The 19,894-nt window shown below is 49.1% G+C and overlaps 1 protein-coding gene across 1 annotated transcript; it reads right to left on the reverse strand.

Moving 5' to 3' along the window:
• LOC102443795 (uncharacterized) lies at positions 1 to 19,819 on the reverse strand. The gene is made up of 6 exons (XM_075934396.1): positions 18,210 to 19,819; positions 11,613 to 11,787; positions 10,276 to 10,480; positions 7,996 to 8,615; positions 2,969 to 3,114; positions 1 to 1,261 (listed from the first exon to the last, which is right to left on the reverse strand). Exons 1-6 carry the CDS (start codon positions 19,817 to 19,819, stop codon positions 466 to 468), a joined length of 3,552 nt encoding a protein of 1,183 aa, XP_075790511.1. The 3' UTR covers positions 1 to 465.
• Positions 19,820 to 19,894: the final 75 nt, after the last annotated feature.

Consider the following 19,894-nt stretch of genomic DNA (forward strand, 5'->3'; position numbering starts at 1 on the left):
ACCTCCTCCTTCATTCAGTAATACTGCACCAACCTTTGACCTTGGCTTTATTTAATGCTGATTAAATATGTGCAACAATGATACCTTACTCATGATCAAGATGAGCTCCTCATCACAGCCCTGTACTGTCAAGCACCTGACACCATTAACTCTCAGTGCAATATTAACAACTTTAGCTCATTAGTTTCTTTCCAGAGACCTGCTCCTCATAAGAAGTCTAATCATAATAGGCGAATGAGTCACAAATAGGATGTTAAGTCCTTCTTGCTGGAATCCCAGGTGAGGCTGTAATAGCCGGTTGCAATGCTGCCAGTAATTTATCACCCTCGTTAGGCCAGACTTATTCCTGGTGTAACTCCACGATTGTTGATAGAGTCAGGGTTGAATTCAACCCTTGAGTCCAGGGACGGTTCCGTGCAGTTCTCACTGGTTTAGCCCAGTCTTTTCCAACATTCTCCCTAGATCTCAAGACCTGTTATGGGATGTGCTTATCATGATGTTGGGCAGAGCATTCCGCCGCTTCTTCCAAGAACCCAGCTCTCTCGAGTATCTCCTAATCTGCCTGAACCAGTGGTGAGTTCGCGCTGTGTCCCCGTCCCGGAATACAAATGCCTCCCGCCTGATCTCAATGAGCTCAAATGTATCACTGCTGTCGGGGTCTGCGGAGACGACGCAGTTACTCAGCCTCAGGGGTTCCCTGAGCAAACTGAATTTCCCATTGTTTTTGTCCCGGATCAGCACCAGGACGGCATCTTTCACGGGTCCCAGCTCAGCAGCCTCAAGGCTAGAGTCAGACACTCGCTTTATGTTGACCATAAGCAGTACCTGCATGTTCTGAAATTTCAAGGTCTTGCTGCCCTTCTTTACCCATTGGCCATCAGGCGGCTGGGCAAGCTGCAGGGGCCCTTCCATCACAAAGCGCGTCTCCTCCCGCAGCCAGCCCATGGTTTTGATGGCGGTTTCCCTCATCTCAATATTGATGACTTCCCTGTTCTTCTTGCTGTCTTGGCGGAAGGAGCGCAGGGTCCACGTGTTCCCTTCCTGCTTGGTTTTCATGTTGATGTGTTCCAGGTGGGACTCAATGCGGCTCTTGGCTTCCCGCAGGCTGCCGTGATCCGGGTGGTACTCAATGGTGGCTTTGATGATCCTGCTGAGTAGCAGCGGGTACTTGGTGACTCTCTGCAAGGGGGCCATCAGGAAGGATCTCAGATTCATGCGCCGAAGCACCGTATTGTCGTTCTGGGAAACGTTGAGAAATATTCTGTGGGGGTTTAAAAAAGGGAATCATCCCAGGGTCGTTCTGCCAGCAGACAATGAAATTAGAATGCAAACGAAGGACTGTCAGAACACTGGTATTGGACCCAGCTCCTTAGACAGCATCCTTAGTCAATGCACCACAGTGAACCACCAGCCCAGACTGACAGACTTGAGTGCTAAAGACCTGCAAGCCCACAGCACCATGCCGAAGCCTCTGATTGGATGATCAGGCAGCATGCTGAGGCCTCTGATTGGATGATCAGGCAGCACCCTCACTGGGTATGTTGGCTACATAAAGGCCCCAACAGGAAGAGGTAGTTTTCTGAAGAACAGACCACCACCTCCCTTAACACTGCCTTGCCACCTTGCCCTTCCTCAACCCATTGACCCAGCCCCTTGCATCGGATCTTCCAGCTACTGATCCCTGAGAGAACTCTGACCATTGCCCTGCGCTGCCTCTGGCGTGGATTTCCCCAATGGCCGTGTACACCAGACTACTGCTTTGTAATGCCCCTAAGCCCCTGGACATTACAAGGGCATCATGATGTGAGGAGCTGAACACCTGGGACCCCCGTTGGCTTTCACAGGCTTCTGGTGCTCTGAACTTCTTAAGTTTAGAGTTGTCATCAGCACCTGAGGGATGCACTGCATTATGGAACGAATCGCTTCACTTGATAACAGTTCTCCACCAAAGGACTGTAAAGTGTTTAGGGCCAGATCTACAGCTGGAGGGAATCAGCCTAGCCTCACTGGTACCCCAATTTGCATTTGATAATAACCATAGAAATGCAGAGCTGGAAAGGACCTCATGAGATCACTAGCAGCTCATCACCCTGCACTGTTGAGTCAGGATTAGTTATACCTGGACCCTCTACTACAGGGCTGGGGAACCTTTTCTGGGTAGGGGGCCACTGACCCTCAGAAAAATCAGTTGGGGGCTGCACACAAGTGAGAAGCAAAAAAAAGATGATGATTCCCCACATTTCCCTTGCACACCAGAGCCTGGCGGAGGGGAGAGCACGTGGGGACAGTATGGAGGCTGGAGCGCCAGCACAGGCTCCCCAGGCCTTAGGTTTCCCACCCCCGCTCCAATACTACTACTGCTCTTATACAGTGCAGTTTGTCAGCAGATCTCAAAGCACTTTGCAATGGAGGGCAGTAACATTATCCTCATTTTACAGATGGGGAAACTGAGGCTCAGAGCAGTGATGTGATGTGCTCAAGGGCACCCAGCGGCCAGTGGCAGACCTGTGAATATGGCCCAGGGCTTCTGAGTCCCTCTCCCGTGCTAAACGTACGTGGCCACACTGCTTCCCACTGAGGAGTCTACCATACAGTGGAAAACATGGCATTGGTAAGCAGTGACTGAGAGCTGTTCCCATTTTGGACTGTTTGATGACCCATATGAAATGAATTTGCTGGGCCTCAGTCCAGTCCTGAGTGGACAAGTGTCGGTGTCATAAAATCCACCACCACTGGTGTCCCTGTGGGGTACCCCAGCAGAAAGGCTAAAGACCAAATGGGCTAAGGAGGGGGAATTACCCTCTCGCTCCTAGAGGGAGTCGCATCAGGCCAGAAGTGACGCACCTTGGGAAGCCTGAACTGCCTCTTTCCCACATGGATGGCTTCAGTCTCTAGGCGCCAGGGCTGATGCTTTTCTGAATCTCTTCGGTTCTCATAGCCCACGACAGACACACTCAGCCCCCCCTACCTGAGTAGCTCTTTCTCCTTCTCCAGGGCATTGAGCATGTTCACCGAAGAAGACTGCTGCAGACAGTAGGTCTGAAAGGCTGGCAGCATGTTGACAAACTCCAGAAAGATCTCGCCAATGCACACGGTCATCAGGTCCTCGTCACCCTGCAGACACACAAGTAGCCAGGTGGTCAATTGAGGAGAGACGGGGGCTCGCCTGGGCCGATGCCAACCCTGGGCATGCTTCCTCGTGGGCAGCGCACTTACTACACTAAGCAGTCACCTTGTGTGCAGGTCAGACTACTAAGCCTGGTAGCGTCTGCATGAGAAGAGTCTGTGGACCAGATTTTCAGAGGCGCCAGCTCATTGGACATTGAATCTCCCACATTGCTCAAGACAGCAAGAAACGCCAAGGCTAATTTAATGGAAACAATCCTTCCTGCTTTTTAATTCCAGGAGCTTAATGCGCTTTACAGTGAGTGTCCGTTTTCACAGATAGAGAAATGGAGCTGCAGAGGCTATGGCCCAGCTCTTCAAAGGCATTTAGATGCATATCTCTCATTGATGTTAATGGGAGTTAGGTGCTGAACTACCTATGAGGAGCTGTGGCTAAGTGACTCACCCAAGGTTACACAACACTTCAGTGGCAGAGCTGACACTAGCATTCTGATCTCCTAAGTCCTATACTAGAGTGCTGCTCCTGAGGCTGAACTGCTTTCTTCCAAGTACTGCTGACAGCATCTGCAATGTAGGTGATAGAGAGCAGCCTGCAGAACTGTTGGGCTGCTTATTTAAGTTCTTTGGACTTGCCAGAATCTGCCAGCTTGATGGGGTTTTTTTTTTTTTTTGCCAGGGCAATAACCCAACAGGAGCCTCCTGCCTCCTAGCTAAGACCCCAGGACCCTCCCTCCCTCAAAAGCACACAGATCATGAAGTTTCTGGGGGTCTGAATCTGCCTGCTAGGAAACTGATCCCCATCTTTCTTGGAAACTTGCCCAATCCTCTCTTTCCTCCACTCTGTTCCCCTTTGTGCTCTGTGCCACAGTCACCCTTGTCTTGCTGAAGTGCCTCCTTTCAGGGCTCCCATGGGAGCCCATCCCCATCCATCCTGTCTACACTGGCACTTTACAGTGCTGTAACTTTATGACTCAGGGGTGTGAGAAAACATCCCCTCCCCCCCCCCGAGCACAGCAAGTTACAGCGCTGTAAAGCACTAGCGTGAACCAGGGTACAGCACTGGGAGCCTCACTGCCAGCGCTGTTAGCTACTCCCCTGGTAGAGGTAGTTTACATAGATTGCTGGGAGGGCTTTCTTCCTACACTCCTGCTGTGGCCACACTTTCAGTTGAAAGTGCTGCCATGGTACCGCTTTGAACTTTTAAGTGCTAACCCCGCTGCAGCTCCCCCACTTATCGACCCTGGGAGCTAACCCCGCTGCGGTTCTCCCTTTTAAATGTCTAAAGCGCAGCAGGAAGGACCCAGTGTGAGCCCGGATATCTGATTCCCAGCTCACGCCGGGTCCCCCCCCCCATGCTTCTTATTTTTAAATGTATTAAGAGACAGTAGGCTCTTGATACATTTAAAAAGCAGAGGCATGTCTGTCTCCCTGCCCCCCATCGAGATGGTGCTGGGGGGAACCAGCTTTTGATAGAGGCAGCAAGTAGGGGGGAAGTGACTAGTTGAGGGACTAGTCAACGATCCGATAAGCTTTTGCTTATTGGATAGTCGAGTAGTCGCTTACATCCCTATTCTCCCCAGCGGGCTGATCCAGAGCTAGTACTGCTGCCCATTTGCCACAAAGGAGTGCCAGGGAGGGCTGACACCAGGGCTCGTAAATGACACAGACAAGGTTTGAGAAAAGTGGGCAGGAGTGGAGCGTAACTCAGGTACTGTTCAGGGATTGCCTTGTCTCTGTCCTGAGCTATCGGGGCTGGCTGGTGCACCAAGGTGCCTTTAATGGCTCTCCTCTGGGCGAGATGGGACTCTGCAATGCTTTGTAAAAATAAATTTCATGGTAAATTGCTGTTTTCTTTCTATGCATGTAATAAAATAAGACACAGAATAAGAATTTGGTGCCAGGCAAGGCCATTGGCTGGCTCAGATGTTTGCATACCCAGTACCCTGGAGTTCGTGCTGTGATACTGCTGTGAGAAAGGTAATAATCCTGTAGCCTTTTAGTGCAGGAATATATTGCGGTGGCAAAGAGGGCTACAGACAAAGGAAGAAAGAGGCAGCCAGAGGGGAGCAACTGGCAATACAAACAACAGCTGCTTTCACTGTCCATCTGCTTGAGAAATTGCTGACAGGCAATTCTGACTTGGCACATGTCTGTTCTTCCTGTGGAAGACGCTAGGAACCTGGGGCCTGGCTACTGTGTTATGGAAGTCATTGCAATTAAAGACATGCATGTGGCATGGTTTACATATATGTGTGTTGGGGGAGGAGGTGGTCTCCAAAGTATGTAAACTTCCGGCTTGAATACTGCAGCTAATGGATTGTGTTCCCTATGAAGAAAGCAGAAAGTCTGAGCTTGTCACCTGTACACCCCTGCTGTACTAGGCTTATGTTTTGTCCCACCCCACAATCTCTGTATCAGTGGGCTGGGTATCTTGGGATAGCATCCCTGCAGCCATGTGGCAGTGATTGCATTGTGCTGTGCTGTGGGGGAGAGTCAGATGAGGGGGTGTCATACAATGCTGCACATTAAGGGTGACCAGCAAACTGTCTGTGCAAAATGCCCTCAGCTTTAAGCAATGTTTGCTGAAAGCCCCCAGCAGCCAGGCTAAATGGAATTTGGCACATCACAGAGCCAGCTTTGGCCCTCAGGTATCCTTACATAAATCTGGAGTTAACCTCACAGCTTTGGTTTTCTAGATTTGCAGTTACGTAATTGATCAGAATTGGACCCGGTTGGCTTCAAGTGTGGTCTTATCTGGCACCATATCCTGATTCTGGATCATATTTCATTACACACATGGAAAGGAAACAGCTATTTACCATGAAATTTCCTTTTTTCTACTGAAAAATGACTATGTAAAAATGGCACCTTCTGGCTTAGCAAATCTTTTCTCAGGGTTTCTGTGTCAGATCTGCACCTTTTTTAGTGGTTCTTAGCCCTGCAGTGTCAACCTGGCTAAGGGCGAATGTCCCTTCTGGTTAAGGATGTAAAAAGTTGTTTAAAAATGGAACTGCTTAACTGCTAAAAATCCGCACAGTTACATGCGCTGTGAGCTCTCTGGGATTGGGGCCAGTAAGGCCAGCAGTGAAGCCGGCTCCCAGGAGGCTTTGCTGTGGGCTCTGCAGCTGGCTCTCCAAGAATAGGCCTGGCAGCCCCTGCCGACCCTGCTCCGAGGGAGCCGGTGTGTGGGCCCTGTGGGACTGGAGCAGCTCCCTGTCCGGGGTGGGCAGGGAGCTACTCCAGCCCCTGCCAGTTAACCGGAACCTGTAAGCTTGACCCTTAATGGGTGAGGCTTGCTGGTTACATTTACATCCCTTTTTCTGGTGGATCAACAGCTCTGTGTACCAAGCTCAGATCGGTTTCTCTGTGTGGCTAATGGGTAGAGCTGCTCAAATCATTTGTCATGGGCAGTTTTCCACTGCAAAATGGTGTTTTGTAAACGTCAACATATTTTGCAGGAACATGTCAATTTTTAACACATTTTCAGTGGAAACAATGTCACATGCTTGGATTTGAAATGTAGTGTTTTCCACAGATCAGCAATTCTGCTTTCCACCAGCTCTACTAATGGAGTCACCCGTGCATAAATAAAGAGTGTAATCTGGCTTGAAGAGTCTTGATTGGTGACAATGTACGAAAAGGAAAAATCCCTCTGACTCCCTGCTCCAGGCTGAGTTTGCAGGGCGGGGCAGGCATTACATGGAACATTTTTTCTGTGTAGGCTGAGCACCTGTGATGGAGAGACAATAAGGATGTTGCCCCATGATGTCAGTTTTACAGTCCCCGTTGAGCACAGAAACACATTTGCAAGAGCCCTATTTGTCCTTTCTAATCCCAGACTCATTTACACGGCCCGTTCCCCTTGTGACATGATAATCCATCTTGAATTTGGCTGGTGAAGTGACATGGGCTGCAGAACCCACACTGGAGCCAGCCTGTGTAGTGGGTTGGGAAGGTGCTTTGGGTTTCCAACATGATGTGGGTTTGCAGAGGTTTCATTTGAGACACCTTGCGAAAGCTTGGAAGGTATTGCAAATGCCGCATGGACCTGACCTCCTGAACACAGGCTCTGTGCTCCGAGTGACTTCTACAGTCATAGACCACTGCCCGCTTTCCACAGGCTGGGGCTTTCTAAGATAGTGGGAGCCAGTGGTTTGACTGGAGTTGGACATTATTGGACCTATGTTCATTATGCCCACTCTGCAGGGTCCTCCAGTGTCTGGTTGCTCCTCCCAGAGCTGGCGACACTCCCGGAGGCCCCAATCTCTAATGTAACTTTTGTATTGCTTGCTATTCTGAAGGGACTGTGTTCCCCACTTGAGGTAACGTTACACTGGTGGTTAGGTGAAACCTCATTGAAGCTGGTTGGTGCATCAGCTGCCCTTCTTGCTGGATAAATGTAAGAAGCAATTCAGCTCCTTGATGGAATAAACAACTAAAAAACAGGAGCCACCACCCAAAACACAAGCCACCTGCAAGGCTGGTCAGGGAGCTGAACTACATGGGTGGAGGGGTTTGCTTGTGGATCGAATGCAAAAGCAGGAGGCTTGGTATTTTTGATGGAGCTGTGTGCACGAGATAGAGAAGCAGGAAAAATGCCACAAAGGCAGCCACAGGGGGCATCAAAGAAGCCCCAGAGACAGCCAGAGAAGCACTCAATGCATAAGAAAAAACTGAGACAGAGGCCTTTGAACAGAATGCTGACTGGTAAGAGGCCGAGAACTGGGAAACAGAACCCATGAGTCCTATCCTCAGTCCCGTGCCATAACCACCAGACAATGCTGCCTCTCAATTATTACTATGATGTGGCCTTATTGACCCAGCCACTGATCCTAAGGGCAGAAGCAAAGCTGAGTGCAGGGATGGTACCTGATCAAAGGCTTGGTCAATTTCCTCCTGGAGATACTCTAGAAAATTTTCATTGAGGTCAATCAGCTCCTGGATATTGCTGAACACCACCAGCAGCTGCTCGTGTGTCAGCAGCCCAGCCGACTGCATGGGGAGGTAGAACTCCTCCTTGATGATCCGCAGGTCCTCGCCGTAGCTGGCTTCTGTGTTGACGAACTCCAGGATCGACTCCTTTCGCTCTGTCCGGCGCTTCTGGCACTTTGCACACAGGTCTCGTCTCTTGTTCTGATTCTGTGTGTCTGTCTCCACTGGGAAATCTCTCTCGCCGCAGTCCGTGCAGGGCCGGTGCGCCTCCCAGGCCTGCAAGGAGGTCAGTGTTTCAGAAGCCCTGTTTTTCCACTTCCTGGCCAGTGCTTGGCCGATGCCGCTATCTGCCCGCTCCACCTCTGCTGCTCTGGTTCTGGTCGTGCCGCCGGCCTCGGCATCATCCTTCTCGTCGGCTAGGCCAACGATGCCGCTGTCCGCGCTCAGGCTGCTGACGTTGCTCCAGCGGTGCTTGGATCGCAGGGAGCTGCGTGGGGCATGGCTGTTCTCATCAAAGCTGCTGCCATAAGAGGCGTTTGCTTTAGCCACCACTGGACCTGCGCAAAGCACAGACACAAACATGGCTCAGGATAGGAAGAGCTCACTCAGCACACTCCAAGCTGGGGGCTTGCACCCGCCTGTTAGTGCCTGTGTCAGGAGACTCTGCAAACACACAGCCCCGATTCACCGGGGCTTGTGCACATGTCTGCTCTGACTTCAAACGCTGCAGCTCACTCATTGAGCTAGGACCCAATCCTTAGCTGGTGCAACTCAGCAGAGTCAATACAGCCACCCCTGTGTACAACAGCTGGGGATCTGACCCTTACAATGGACCTTTAATAACCATCGGTCGCTCAGGGATTCAAGCTGGGAAGTGCAGCAAGGACATCGCTGGGCTTTGGGTTCTGTGAAATGGCTTGTGCTCTCTCCCCACCATTTATTCTGCAGGGCTCGGTATGCTGTCTAGTGCCAGGCAAATAATAAGCCCTTCTGCCCCCCCCCCCCCCCCCTGGATGTTTCAAGGTTGTGATCTGCTGAGGCTAAAAAATAAAGCCGACAGTGGTAGGGGATGTTATTCAGAACGTGTACCTAGAGGGAGCCAGTTACCAGAGGAACCTTTGAGTGCAGGAACCCTTTTATTAGTTATCAATTATGGACAACATCTTGTGAAGGGGCTGTGCAAATCGCACAGAAGGGAGGAAGAGGTTAATGGGCTGCTGAGGGCCCGATCCACCTTAAGTGTGACACCTGAAGCAGATGTCAGGCTTTCTGGGAGAGGCTAAAAAGAGAGAGCCCAGCTCAGCTGGTGGAGAGCAGGGACCCGCCCCTGGGGAAGGCTGTTGCCTGTCAGGGCCTCTCCAAGAGAAGCGAAGTGTTAGTTTCTTTGTGTTTAGTGTGGAGTTTGGAGGCCCAGAGCAGTGAGGGGCCTAGCTAGGGAGGGCTGCATTGTCTCAGTGCGGAAGGCGCTGCAGGGAGCAGTGGAAGCCGTGGAGGGGAGCAGAGGCAGAGCCACTGCTGTGCTATGCTGTGCTGTGCTGTGCTATAAACGGGCAGGTGGGAATGCCTGTGGCTACACACCAATTAGCTCCTCTTTTCCGTGTCCTCCCACCCTCAGGGCAGGGCAGTTCCAGGCACTGCCTCCCCCAGGAGCAGGGGCTTTGGACCGAATCTCCTCTCCCTTATGCCAGTGCAGATTTTGTATCTAGTAGGGCCATTGGATCTCTGTGTCAGAGCTGGGAGCCCGTTCTGGAGGTGAGAGCAGGAGTTGCCCTAAGTCGAACCCAGCTGCCCACAGTCCCTGATGGCCTTTGGGGCAGCTGGGATTAGCCAGAGCATAGGAAGCCTGGCCATGTCCCCTTCCTGCTAGTCTTCCGCAGGAGGGGATCCTGTGGGGTGGTACAGAAATGGCTAAGTCGGTTCACATGCCTGCTAGGGCCCCCTCCCTCCACTCTGGGGCTAGCCCAGGCTACACCAGCATCACCAAGCTCCATTTATACAACACCCGTGACCAGATTCTGAATCCTTTACACCAGTGTAAGCCCAGAACGCCCCTGAAGTCTGTGGAGTTACTCCATCAGTGTAACGGAGATCAGGATCTGGCCCATCACCACTGAATTCTACACTGCCCCTGTTGAGGGAGCAGGGTCTCCTGTTACAATTAGACCAAGGAAGGGCCAGGGCAGTCCAGCCGTTCCATGCAGGTACCGGCGCAGGTACCGTGGTCTCTCTCCTGCCGGCGCTTCTGCGCGTGTTGCCGGGCTGCTGCAGCTATCTTCAGCTCCAGCTGTTTTCTCTTCACAGCGTCCGTTGGCATGGGGTCGCTGAAATGAGGCCGCAGCCGGCACTCCCGCTGGGCTTTGGTGCAGCCTGCAATGTCCTGGGCAATGTCAAAGCTGGATCTGCGGCAGCTGGGGCCAGAACTCTGCAACAAAGGCAAGTGGCATTAGGACAGGGGCAGGGAAATGATGTAAAGCTCAGTCGGAGCTGAAAGCAGCGATAGAGACAGCAGGCGCTCTGCAGGCTGCAATGACAGAGCCCGATCCTGCTGCCACTGAGTCAATGGCAAAGCTGCCACTCAAGAGGGAGGCTGTGCAGTCTGGGGCTAGGACCACAGCATGGGGGTTAGGAAACCTGAGTTCAAAACCCAGCTCTGTTGTGGGATCATGGATCACCTCTGTGTCCTCTTCTGCTCTCTTTCTCTGCGGTTGTATAATGGGGTCCTGATCTAGGCACTGCTGTAATACAGCTACCAGTGCCAGCAGAGTAAGACTGAGCCCACTGTCTCTGCCAGGCTCAGGGTAGGTCTACACTGCAACGCTCTTCTGAAATAACTTAGTCTGCGTCTACACAGCAGGCAGCTATTTCAAAATAGTGTTGAAATACTGTCAAGCTGGAGGACTTCTTACTCCGGTTCCTGTAACCCTCACTGTACGAGGAAAAAGGGAAGTCGGAGGAAGAGTGCTCTATTTCGAAACAAGTGCTGTGCAGACGCACCCTATTTCAAAATAAGATACGCAATTGACATAGCTCAATTTGCATAGCTTATTTCTAGTTAAGCCCTGCACTGTAGACGCACACTCAGATGGATCAGTCACTCAACAGGTCCTGTTTCAGCCACATCTTAAAAAACTAACCCTCACTGTTTAAAAGAGCTTGAATGTATGATTAGTTGGTTACACAGCGAGTGTCCGTGCTGCGCTCGAGGGGGTGGGGAGGTGGAAGGAAGTCCTTGGGGGTTATTTGGAGATTATACACACACAAAGTGGTGTTCCGGCCTCAGCAAGCCAGGGGTGGCCTGTACAGAGGGGAGGGAAGAACTAGCGCCTTTTACACTAGAACTTGCCAGGAAAAATCATTGAATTAAAAATAATGCAACAGGAAAGCATCATTTAACAAAGCAGAATTGATTTACAACTTTCCTTTCTACCTCCATGCCTGCAGTCAGAAATCAGCCTCGTTTGTATCCCCCAGACTCTCTCACTGATTAGACACTAATGGTGGCTAGTGCCCAGTGCCAGGCACGTGCCTGGGGTCAAAGAGGAATTTTTCCTTACGCTTCCTGCAGGTTGAATGTCACTAGGTGTCTCATCATTTGGCTTGTTTTTCCACCTCCGCGTTGCCATGGAAATTACTGCGTATTGGTCACTGTCCTCCAGAGAAGAGAGATCAGCTTTCCTGGGGTCACATGATTCTGTGGCTGGGGAGTCGGCAGCAGTCTCTGCGCTGCAGCTGCAAGGGAAGGAGCAGATTCCGATCAACATCATCTACCTGCATTTGCAGCCACACCTAGGAGCTAGGAGGTAATCTGAAATCTGAGCACCCTCATTCAAAGAAGAATCCAGACAGGAAGGGTTTGCGCCGTTCTCTTGTTTTAATTAAACACGTGTGTGGTTTAAGGATCCAAAATGAGCTCAGATCTCACAGCAGTGCAAATGCAGAATAACTGCTCATGTCTTGTAGACTCATGGGACATTTTTTGTTTGTAAATTATGAGGAACCCCCAATGCAGACCAGAAACATATTTTTAAGACCAGTTACATTCTTGCTGTTATTCAAAGAGACACTGTCAACATACAAATTATATTACATATGTGAAAAATGTTACCTTCTACGGGGACAAGCAAGCCCTAATAGTTCTATAAGTTAAACAGGAAAATATTTTACCCTTAATTTTTTTCCAGCTTATTAAATATGGGCCTAATTCAAAACTCATTGAAGTAATTGGAAAGAGTTCTACTGAGGGCAATGGACTTTGGACCAAGCCCTTTGGTAGCATTTAAAGAAGCCTGTAGTCCACCATTTCCATGCTGTACCGCTCACATTTTGGGAATGATCCGTTTCTTTGTAGTCAGGTCCCACTCTGTGTGGTAATCACTCAGTCACAAGGGACTTTTAAAATGGGAAAGAGTGGCTATAAAACCATAAAAACTGGCCCAGAAGGAGACTGTAGTGTCTGTCACTGCTTTGAACTCATTTTAAAAAGCATACTCAATTTAAATTGATTTAGTTGGGATTGGTCCTGCCTAGAGTAGGGGCTGGACTTGATGACTTTCTAAGGTCTCTTCCAGCTCTATGGTTCTATGATTCTAAATGGCCAGTGTCTCTAATAAAATAAGTTATTTCTAGGGAAGACAGGAACAGGATTTGGTGGAATATTGATAGATGAGCCAATCAATGGGTGAAGAATAGGAGGGGAGTGCTCATGAGGACTTTGCTTTGGGTTTATATCACTAGGCACTCTGGAAGAGGAAGTTTCATTTCCCTGGGTTCAAATTCCTTTAACAAGAAGGGCTGTCCCTCAGGACCGTATACAGACAACCTTGGTGTAACTGAACAGGGAGATACAGGGGACTGAAATATCAGTGTTTGTGACTAACCAATACCTTTCAGCATGACGGCTTATTCTTTTCATAGCTTTTTACTCCTAGGCTACTGCTGACGCCTGACAGCGGCTAAACTGCAGCTCCCAGTACTGTCACACATTGATACTTCCTTTATAATTAGGGATGAGTGAACCGGCTCAGCTAAAGAGAATGAGCACAGACCCCAACCTGAATCTGGTCCTAAGAAAGTGAGAACTCAGACTGAATTTGAGTTTATTAGGCCTGAATAGCTGGGTAATTTTTCAAATGAGTATTTTCATTTTCACACACTTCTGTGCTTCTAGATCTCAGCTGGACCAGAAGAGGATTTGCACAATTTGCGTATGATTGTGATAGTATAGATTGCCACTGTAATCGTGCAATGCTAGCAGAAGGCTGGGAATCAGGACCCCTGAGTTTTATTTCTGGCTCTTCCACTGACCTGCTGTGTGGATCCTGTTATGCCCTGTCACTCTTTATGCCTCTATTGTCCCCTCTGTAGAACAGGAATAACAAAATTATGATGCTGTTCATATTACAGTGGCCTCTAAAATCCCTTACTGAGATAAGGGACCCACTGTGCTAGGAACTGTGCAAACATGAAGCAAGAGATTTTTCCTGCCCCAATCTAAACATACAAAAAGTGGGAAGGGAAACTGAGGCCCAGGGTGGGCAGCAACTTGCCCAAGCTCTCCTAGCAGCAGAGTCAGGAATGGAACTCATATCACCTGTTTCCCTCTGCAGTGTCTTATCCACCAGACCATACAGACTTAACTCACAAAGCTGTGATCATTCATTCATGTTTGCATACTGCTCGGAGCTCTTCTCATGAAATGTGCTCTGGGAATGGTGTTTGGGGAGCTCACTCGCAGCTTGAGTTTTTGTGGCTTTTATATATTTGTTGATTCTTCTAAACATTTCCAAAGGCGACCCTCCCTGGGAAATGGGAGTGTCCAGGTGGTTTTGAATGAGAAAAGAGTGCAAAAAATAGACTACTTTAGAGTGAAGAAATGAAATCTGCACTAGCGTTGGCCAGTTACAGGTAAGAAACGCAACAGCTCTGATTCCTACCGCAGTATCCACGCTGCATATGAATGCAGCTTTCTTTATATCTGCTTTGCTCACTACACAGGTTATTGGTGTTGCGGTGGGAGCTACACCACAAAATACGCTGCTTGTGCAATGTACCGGAGTTAATGCTGCTTTCCCCACTGTGGCTGCTGCACTGTGATTGGGCTGGTTTCACCAGTCCAAGGAGGCTCTTCCCAGTGCTGCAAGCATGATCCTTTAGCACCACAGAGTTGGAGCTCTCCTGCCATTCCTTCTCCCTCTGCAGCAAGAGGGGTGAGCTGGGATTCTTCCTTGGCTGAGCTTTTGGCTTAGGCTCCAACCTGTGCAGGGGCAGCCCACTTTGTGCACCCTGAAGCAGGCTCAGAGGAGTGCAAAGGGGAAGTGTGTTTGCACTCTCACACAGCTGGACAGCACCCGTTGGTGCGCAGCGGCCGCCCAGGGCCTGCTCCTTGCCTCTCGGTTTTTTAAATGTGACCTCTGTGATGTTTCCATGGCATCCTTTGTCTGTTACTGTTTGACATAGCGCTGTGGCTGGGAAGGTGATGATTACATAATTGACACCATACCTAGTGCAGACTGCCTACTGCTGTTTGCCTTCAGATCCGCTAAAAGGACCCACACTATCTTATCTTTGTCTAAGTCGCGTTCCTGTGGGAACGCCACAAAGGGACGACTCTTTGGGATTAGTCTACCTATGGTGGGATATTGTCACCTGAGCCTGCTTTTAATTCATACTGCCTCTTTAAAAATGGCCCCCTGGAATCTTAACTCCATACAGTGCTCTCCCCTTTTTGATTTAATTTTCTGTGCAGTGCCCCGTTCACCACCGCAGATGTGGTTGCATTACAGTGGTGGGTAAAGCAATTCCCTCTGTAAGAAAGGACGTTTGCAAGCTGCAGTGGGGCCCTTTTGATGAAGGTTGCTATCTACATGTGCTCATTTTAATACTAATATGGTTGAATACTATAGCGGAGGCCCATTCCCAGCCCATCTCTAGCCAATGCTTCTGAAGTGATCTTCCTTCCTTTCTCCTCATCTGCCACCACTTCCACTGGGCCCTCTTTCCCCCTCTCATCAGATATTCCTCCAGAATCTAAAATTCTCTTTCCTCACACACTTGGCTCATTCAGACTCTTCCCTAACTCTGGCCAGAGTCTGCCACAACATCTTCTTGATAGTCGAACTCTTCCATCCACCAGCTTCGCTGACCTTCCTGCTCCCTTTCAGTTATTCCAGAGTTCCCTCTATTGTTCTAGCGTTCACCCATGTCCTTAGCGATATTCATTTCCTTTTCTAAAGACCCTCTTGCCAGGACGCCAAGGTCTCTGCTAGCCCCTTAACTTAGGGCTGTTGTTCTCAGTTCATACACAAAGCACTATACCTAGTTCGTTTTCTCTTCTCTAGGCCTCAGAACTTCATTCCCTTGTGCATCTTCTGGATTATTCATCTTCCCTCTCAGCATCCTCCATTGCTTCCTCCCATTTATACTGACCCAATCTGACGTTCCTTCCTCTAGCCACATGCTAGCCTTATTCCTTCAGAGCTGTTCCTGCCGGATGTTCACTGTCTTCTCTAAAATCATCTATGCTGTCTGCTAGTCATGGCCCACTGGTGAACAGTGGGCAAGATGCTGCAGTTTGTGTTGGATCCAGAATGTGTCACACTTGACACCATATTGTGAGCCTTTCCCTAGTACCACCCGCTTTCTACCATATTACCACGCTCAGGACCCAGCTGCCTCTGTTCTGGACCCCAGTACGACTCTTCCTAGCTGAGCTGTTTTGTGTCTCGGAGCCTGGAGTGCTATCCATCCCGGCCTTGTGTGCTTTGGGATCCGAGGTTGCCACACTCAGTTGCAGGCCAAAGCACAAGAAAATTCAGCTGGGAAGAAATATGCGAGGCAGAGCCCAGCAAAGATGCAGCAGCACTGTCTGTCTCTCAATCAGCCACAGCGTTTTATCCATCACTGTAGCATCTCAGCACCTGTCACATAAAGTTGACAGCAGTAGCAAAGTCCCCAGTGGACTTAATGGAGTCTCTGGCACTGCTCCACCCAAAGGGTAAAATCTCTTGGGCTGTTTAGAGGTTAATTGGTCTGATGGGTTGATTTTTGAAGTTGGTTCACCTTCACGCTAAGCTTTCAGGCAGGCAGGGAACTATGCAGGGAAGTGAGAGGTTCCATGTGGCTGTGCAGTCTCCCTCTGAACCTCTTTTTACACTTTCCCTGATCTCGTTGGCTTTGCTTTTCATTGCCCTTGACAACAGCTCTTTCATCTACCAACTTTTTCTCCTGTGGGGTCTTTCTCCTTAAACATCTCCCCTAGGGAGAGAGAGACTGCAGGAGAACAGCCCTTGCCCTGGGCTTTCCTTCAATAGATGATCTCATTTCTATCTCGTCCTCCCAAATGCATAGCTGAACAATGTAAGAGTCCCCAGCTCTTTGCGGGCCCTTGCCCTGGATACTGATTCCACATGGCTTAGATAGCTCAGAAAGTGCAATTTACATGTAAACACCTAGGTAGGATTTACCCTGGTAAACCATTGTCTCCTCCCAGCAGGGACTCTTCTGTGAGCCAATGGGATTAAATGGTTCATGAGAGACTTATAGGTTTCCACCATCCCAAAGTCACAAATCAAATAAATGTTCAATGTTAAACTATTAAACATTTACATGAGTCTAAAGTAAATAATTGTGGGTTACCAGGGAGGGAATTAATGGTACCATTAATTAAAGACAAAACTGCTTGGTAGAACTGTAACTGGGCATGTAAAACCAGGAGACACGTGATTCTCACTGATGTGTTCATCAGCACATCTTTCAAAGGCCCACTCCTGCTCCTGATGGAGCCAAAGTCAGCCCAAATCCACAAAGGTAGTCAAGCTCCTAACTTTGATGTCAATGGGTGTTAGGAGCATAAATACATCTGGGCCTCACTCCCTTCAGTGGGAGCAGGAGTATGTCCCAACTATTTCTGTGCCCTCTCAAGTGACATGGGAGTAAAAGTGGTGAGTTTGGATTTTGTTACAAGCCTGAGACTCCAGCTAGATTCCTCTGTTGTGCCCCCCAGCTTTATGAAAATTAGCTTATGAATACAAATATGCATAACTCAAAGACACTTAATGCAAAATGGGTGATGTAACATGTCATTTTGAAAGTTGTAATTTGCTGAATCTGTATGTCCTATTCCTGTGCATGTATCTTTCTTGTATGTAAAATTAGAAATATTAAGTAGAAACTGGTTTTATTAGTGGATATATACCAGTAAAAGCCATCAGTGATACTTTACGAGCTTGATGACTTGGTGGTCAAGTTAACAACTTGTGAATGGTTTTGTTTTTCCTGTAAGTCCAAACAGTGGTTGCTCCTACGAAGACATGTGGCCAGGCTACCTGATGCTGGAACCCATGTTGGGTCTGGTAGTTTTCCACTCAAGGTAAGAAAAACCTGAACTGAACAAAAGCATTCTCGCCTTGGGCAAAGGGATATAAACAGGGAAATCAAACAATAGAGGGAGTTGCCAGATGTCAGGAGACCCCCCCACTTATCATCTAAGATGCCTGCTGGAAATATCTAAGACTGAAATGGAGAAAGATTGGATCAAAGCTAGGAGGCTGCCTAACTTATGAGAGAGAGAATTAGAACATACTAAGAATTTGCATGTAGCAAGTTTCATAGTGTATTAGGATTAGCTGGTGTGTTTTGGTTTTTTTGGCTTAGTAACTTACTTTGAAATGTCTGTTTTCACTTGCACACACTTAAATCCTACTTTTTGTACTTAATAAAAACACTTCTGTTTATTATCAAACCCAATGTAAATAATTGTTCCCTAGGGGAGCAAACATGGTGCATATCTCTCTTTCATTGATAAAGAGGGCTGACCTTATGAGTGTCCTCTGTGTAAAACTCAGGTACTGGCAGAATAGTGTAAAGTTTGTGTTGCAAAACTAAAGGGAATGTTTGTGTCAAATACCTACTTCTATTAGGATTAAAAAATAGTGGAAACATGGGAATCCGATTTATGCCTAGGTACTGTGATAATACAACTAATAAATAGTCATATCTGTTGGGTCTAGGTTGTGTAACTCCGAGGTCCTATGCTGAGTGGCTGTGTATAACTGCAGAGTACTCATGCCAATGGGAGTTGCACGTACGTACGGGGAGAGAGACGTAGACCCCTCAACCAGGACTGCTTTCAGGGTCCCAACAGGGAATTTTACCTTTTCTTAATAAGATCCAGTGCTGAGCCTATGAACTCATCCTTCATTTTTTGTAGCTTAGCTCCGTAACTGGATAGGTCTGTGGCTTCTAACAGCAGCGATGGACAGCAAGAAGACTGGGCTTCAGAACCCAGTGCCTGTCCAGCGAAGTGAAGGACTCCACTCAGTTGTCTCAAGTCTAATCCCTGCTGCTCATCACTGCAGACCTCCTCCCCCTGCCCATGGATTGCTATTGCTGGCAAAGGTGATAGTGGAATCGGGCTAGAGCAAATAGGGACTGGGGACGTATCGGCACTTGATAACTGCTCGCTACTATCCTTCAGCAGACATTGGTTAGCTCCAGCTCCGCTGAGCAAACTGAAGCTGCCCCACGTGGCTGGAATGTCTCGATAATGGACAGAGCCAGCAGCAATGTGGCTTTCATGAAACACGTCATCGGAGTCATCCGCTGTTTCTGTGGAATTGCTGGTGAGTTTAGCTTCCAGGGCTTCTTGAGGCACAGCTGTGCAGATGTTCTTATGGTTTTCCCTTTCCAGAGTCTGGCTTGCCAGAGACCCCTCACTCAGGCACTTTGTTGGCTCATTGGTACCTGCAGATAAACATGTCTCCTTGTTTCTCATTCTTTTGAACTCCTCAAAGGTAGGGATGTAGAGCCTCCCTTTACAGTGTCCTTTTCTGCTCAGCTCTCCCGCCCCTTTGGCTTCAGTCTCCCCATCACATCCCTTCAGGGATCCAGTGGTTCTGGATTTGACAATCTCTTGGCTTTCTCTGGCATGATGGAGCGTCAGGCTGGGAGAGCTGTTCTGTCTTCTCAGTTGCAACCTCCTCCGAGCTTCCTGCTTGATGTCTTCCGGACAGGGTATCCTGCATGTAAAACATGGCCTTTGTCTCCCCAGCACCACTGCAGAGCCATGACTGAGGGCAGCGTGTTCCACAAACACCGCACAGCAGTGTACAGAGCACCCGTTTTTGCACTGCTGACACACCCGGCATGCTGAGAACTCCTTCGCCACCAAGCTGGTCAAAGGTGCTTGGGGACGCACGGGTTTGCAGGGCACTGCCACCACCTTGGCGCTGTGAATCCTCAGCTTCTCCTTCAGTTCTTTTTTGGCATCCCCATGTAGGGCCCTCTCCTCCGGGGAAGGGAAAAGCCACTGAGGCACTTTGGCAAAAGGAGGAAGGGGGACATTTCGCGCAGATGATGATGTTCGCTCAGAGTGCCTGCAAGGGTCTGCTGTGCTCGGGGGTGGAGCTCTCTCTGCAGAGCCTTCAGACCAGTAACTGGCACCTTTGTAGTGGAAAAGCAGCTCATTGTCCATGCTCCGGCAGTGGGAATACAGACTCGAGTCCGCAACTGTTGCCCAGTGTAGATTCTCAACGCTCCGATACAGCCGGGTTTCTGCGGCACTGGCCAAGCTTGCCTTGCCTAGGTGACATGAGTCTACAGCGTTGAAGTCCCCAGCAAGAATCCGAGTCTCTAAGCTCCTTAGTGGGTGCATGCTGCTAACTGAAAAATCCTTTAGGCCATGTTGTGCATACAGCTGATTATTCTGGCAGCTCAAAATCACCCGGCAGTGTTCCTGTCTCTCATCAACACTGATGTATGTCATAGCAAATGGACATGGATGGTCTAACACATTGGCCTTTACGGGGAGATGAGGGAGCTGGCAGATCACTTTGAGAGT

This window comes from Pelodiscus sinensis, chromosome 7 (genome assembly GCF_049634645.1).
Source record: "Pelodiscus sinensis isolate JC-2024 chromosome 7, ASM4963464v1, whole genome shotgun sequence".
In the NCBI taxonomy this organism is placed as follows: Eukaryota; Metazoa; Chordata; order Testudines; family Trionychidae; genus Pelodiscus; species Pelodiscus sinensis.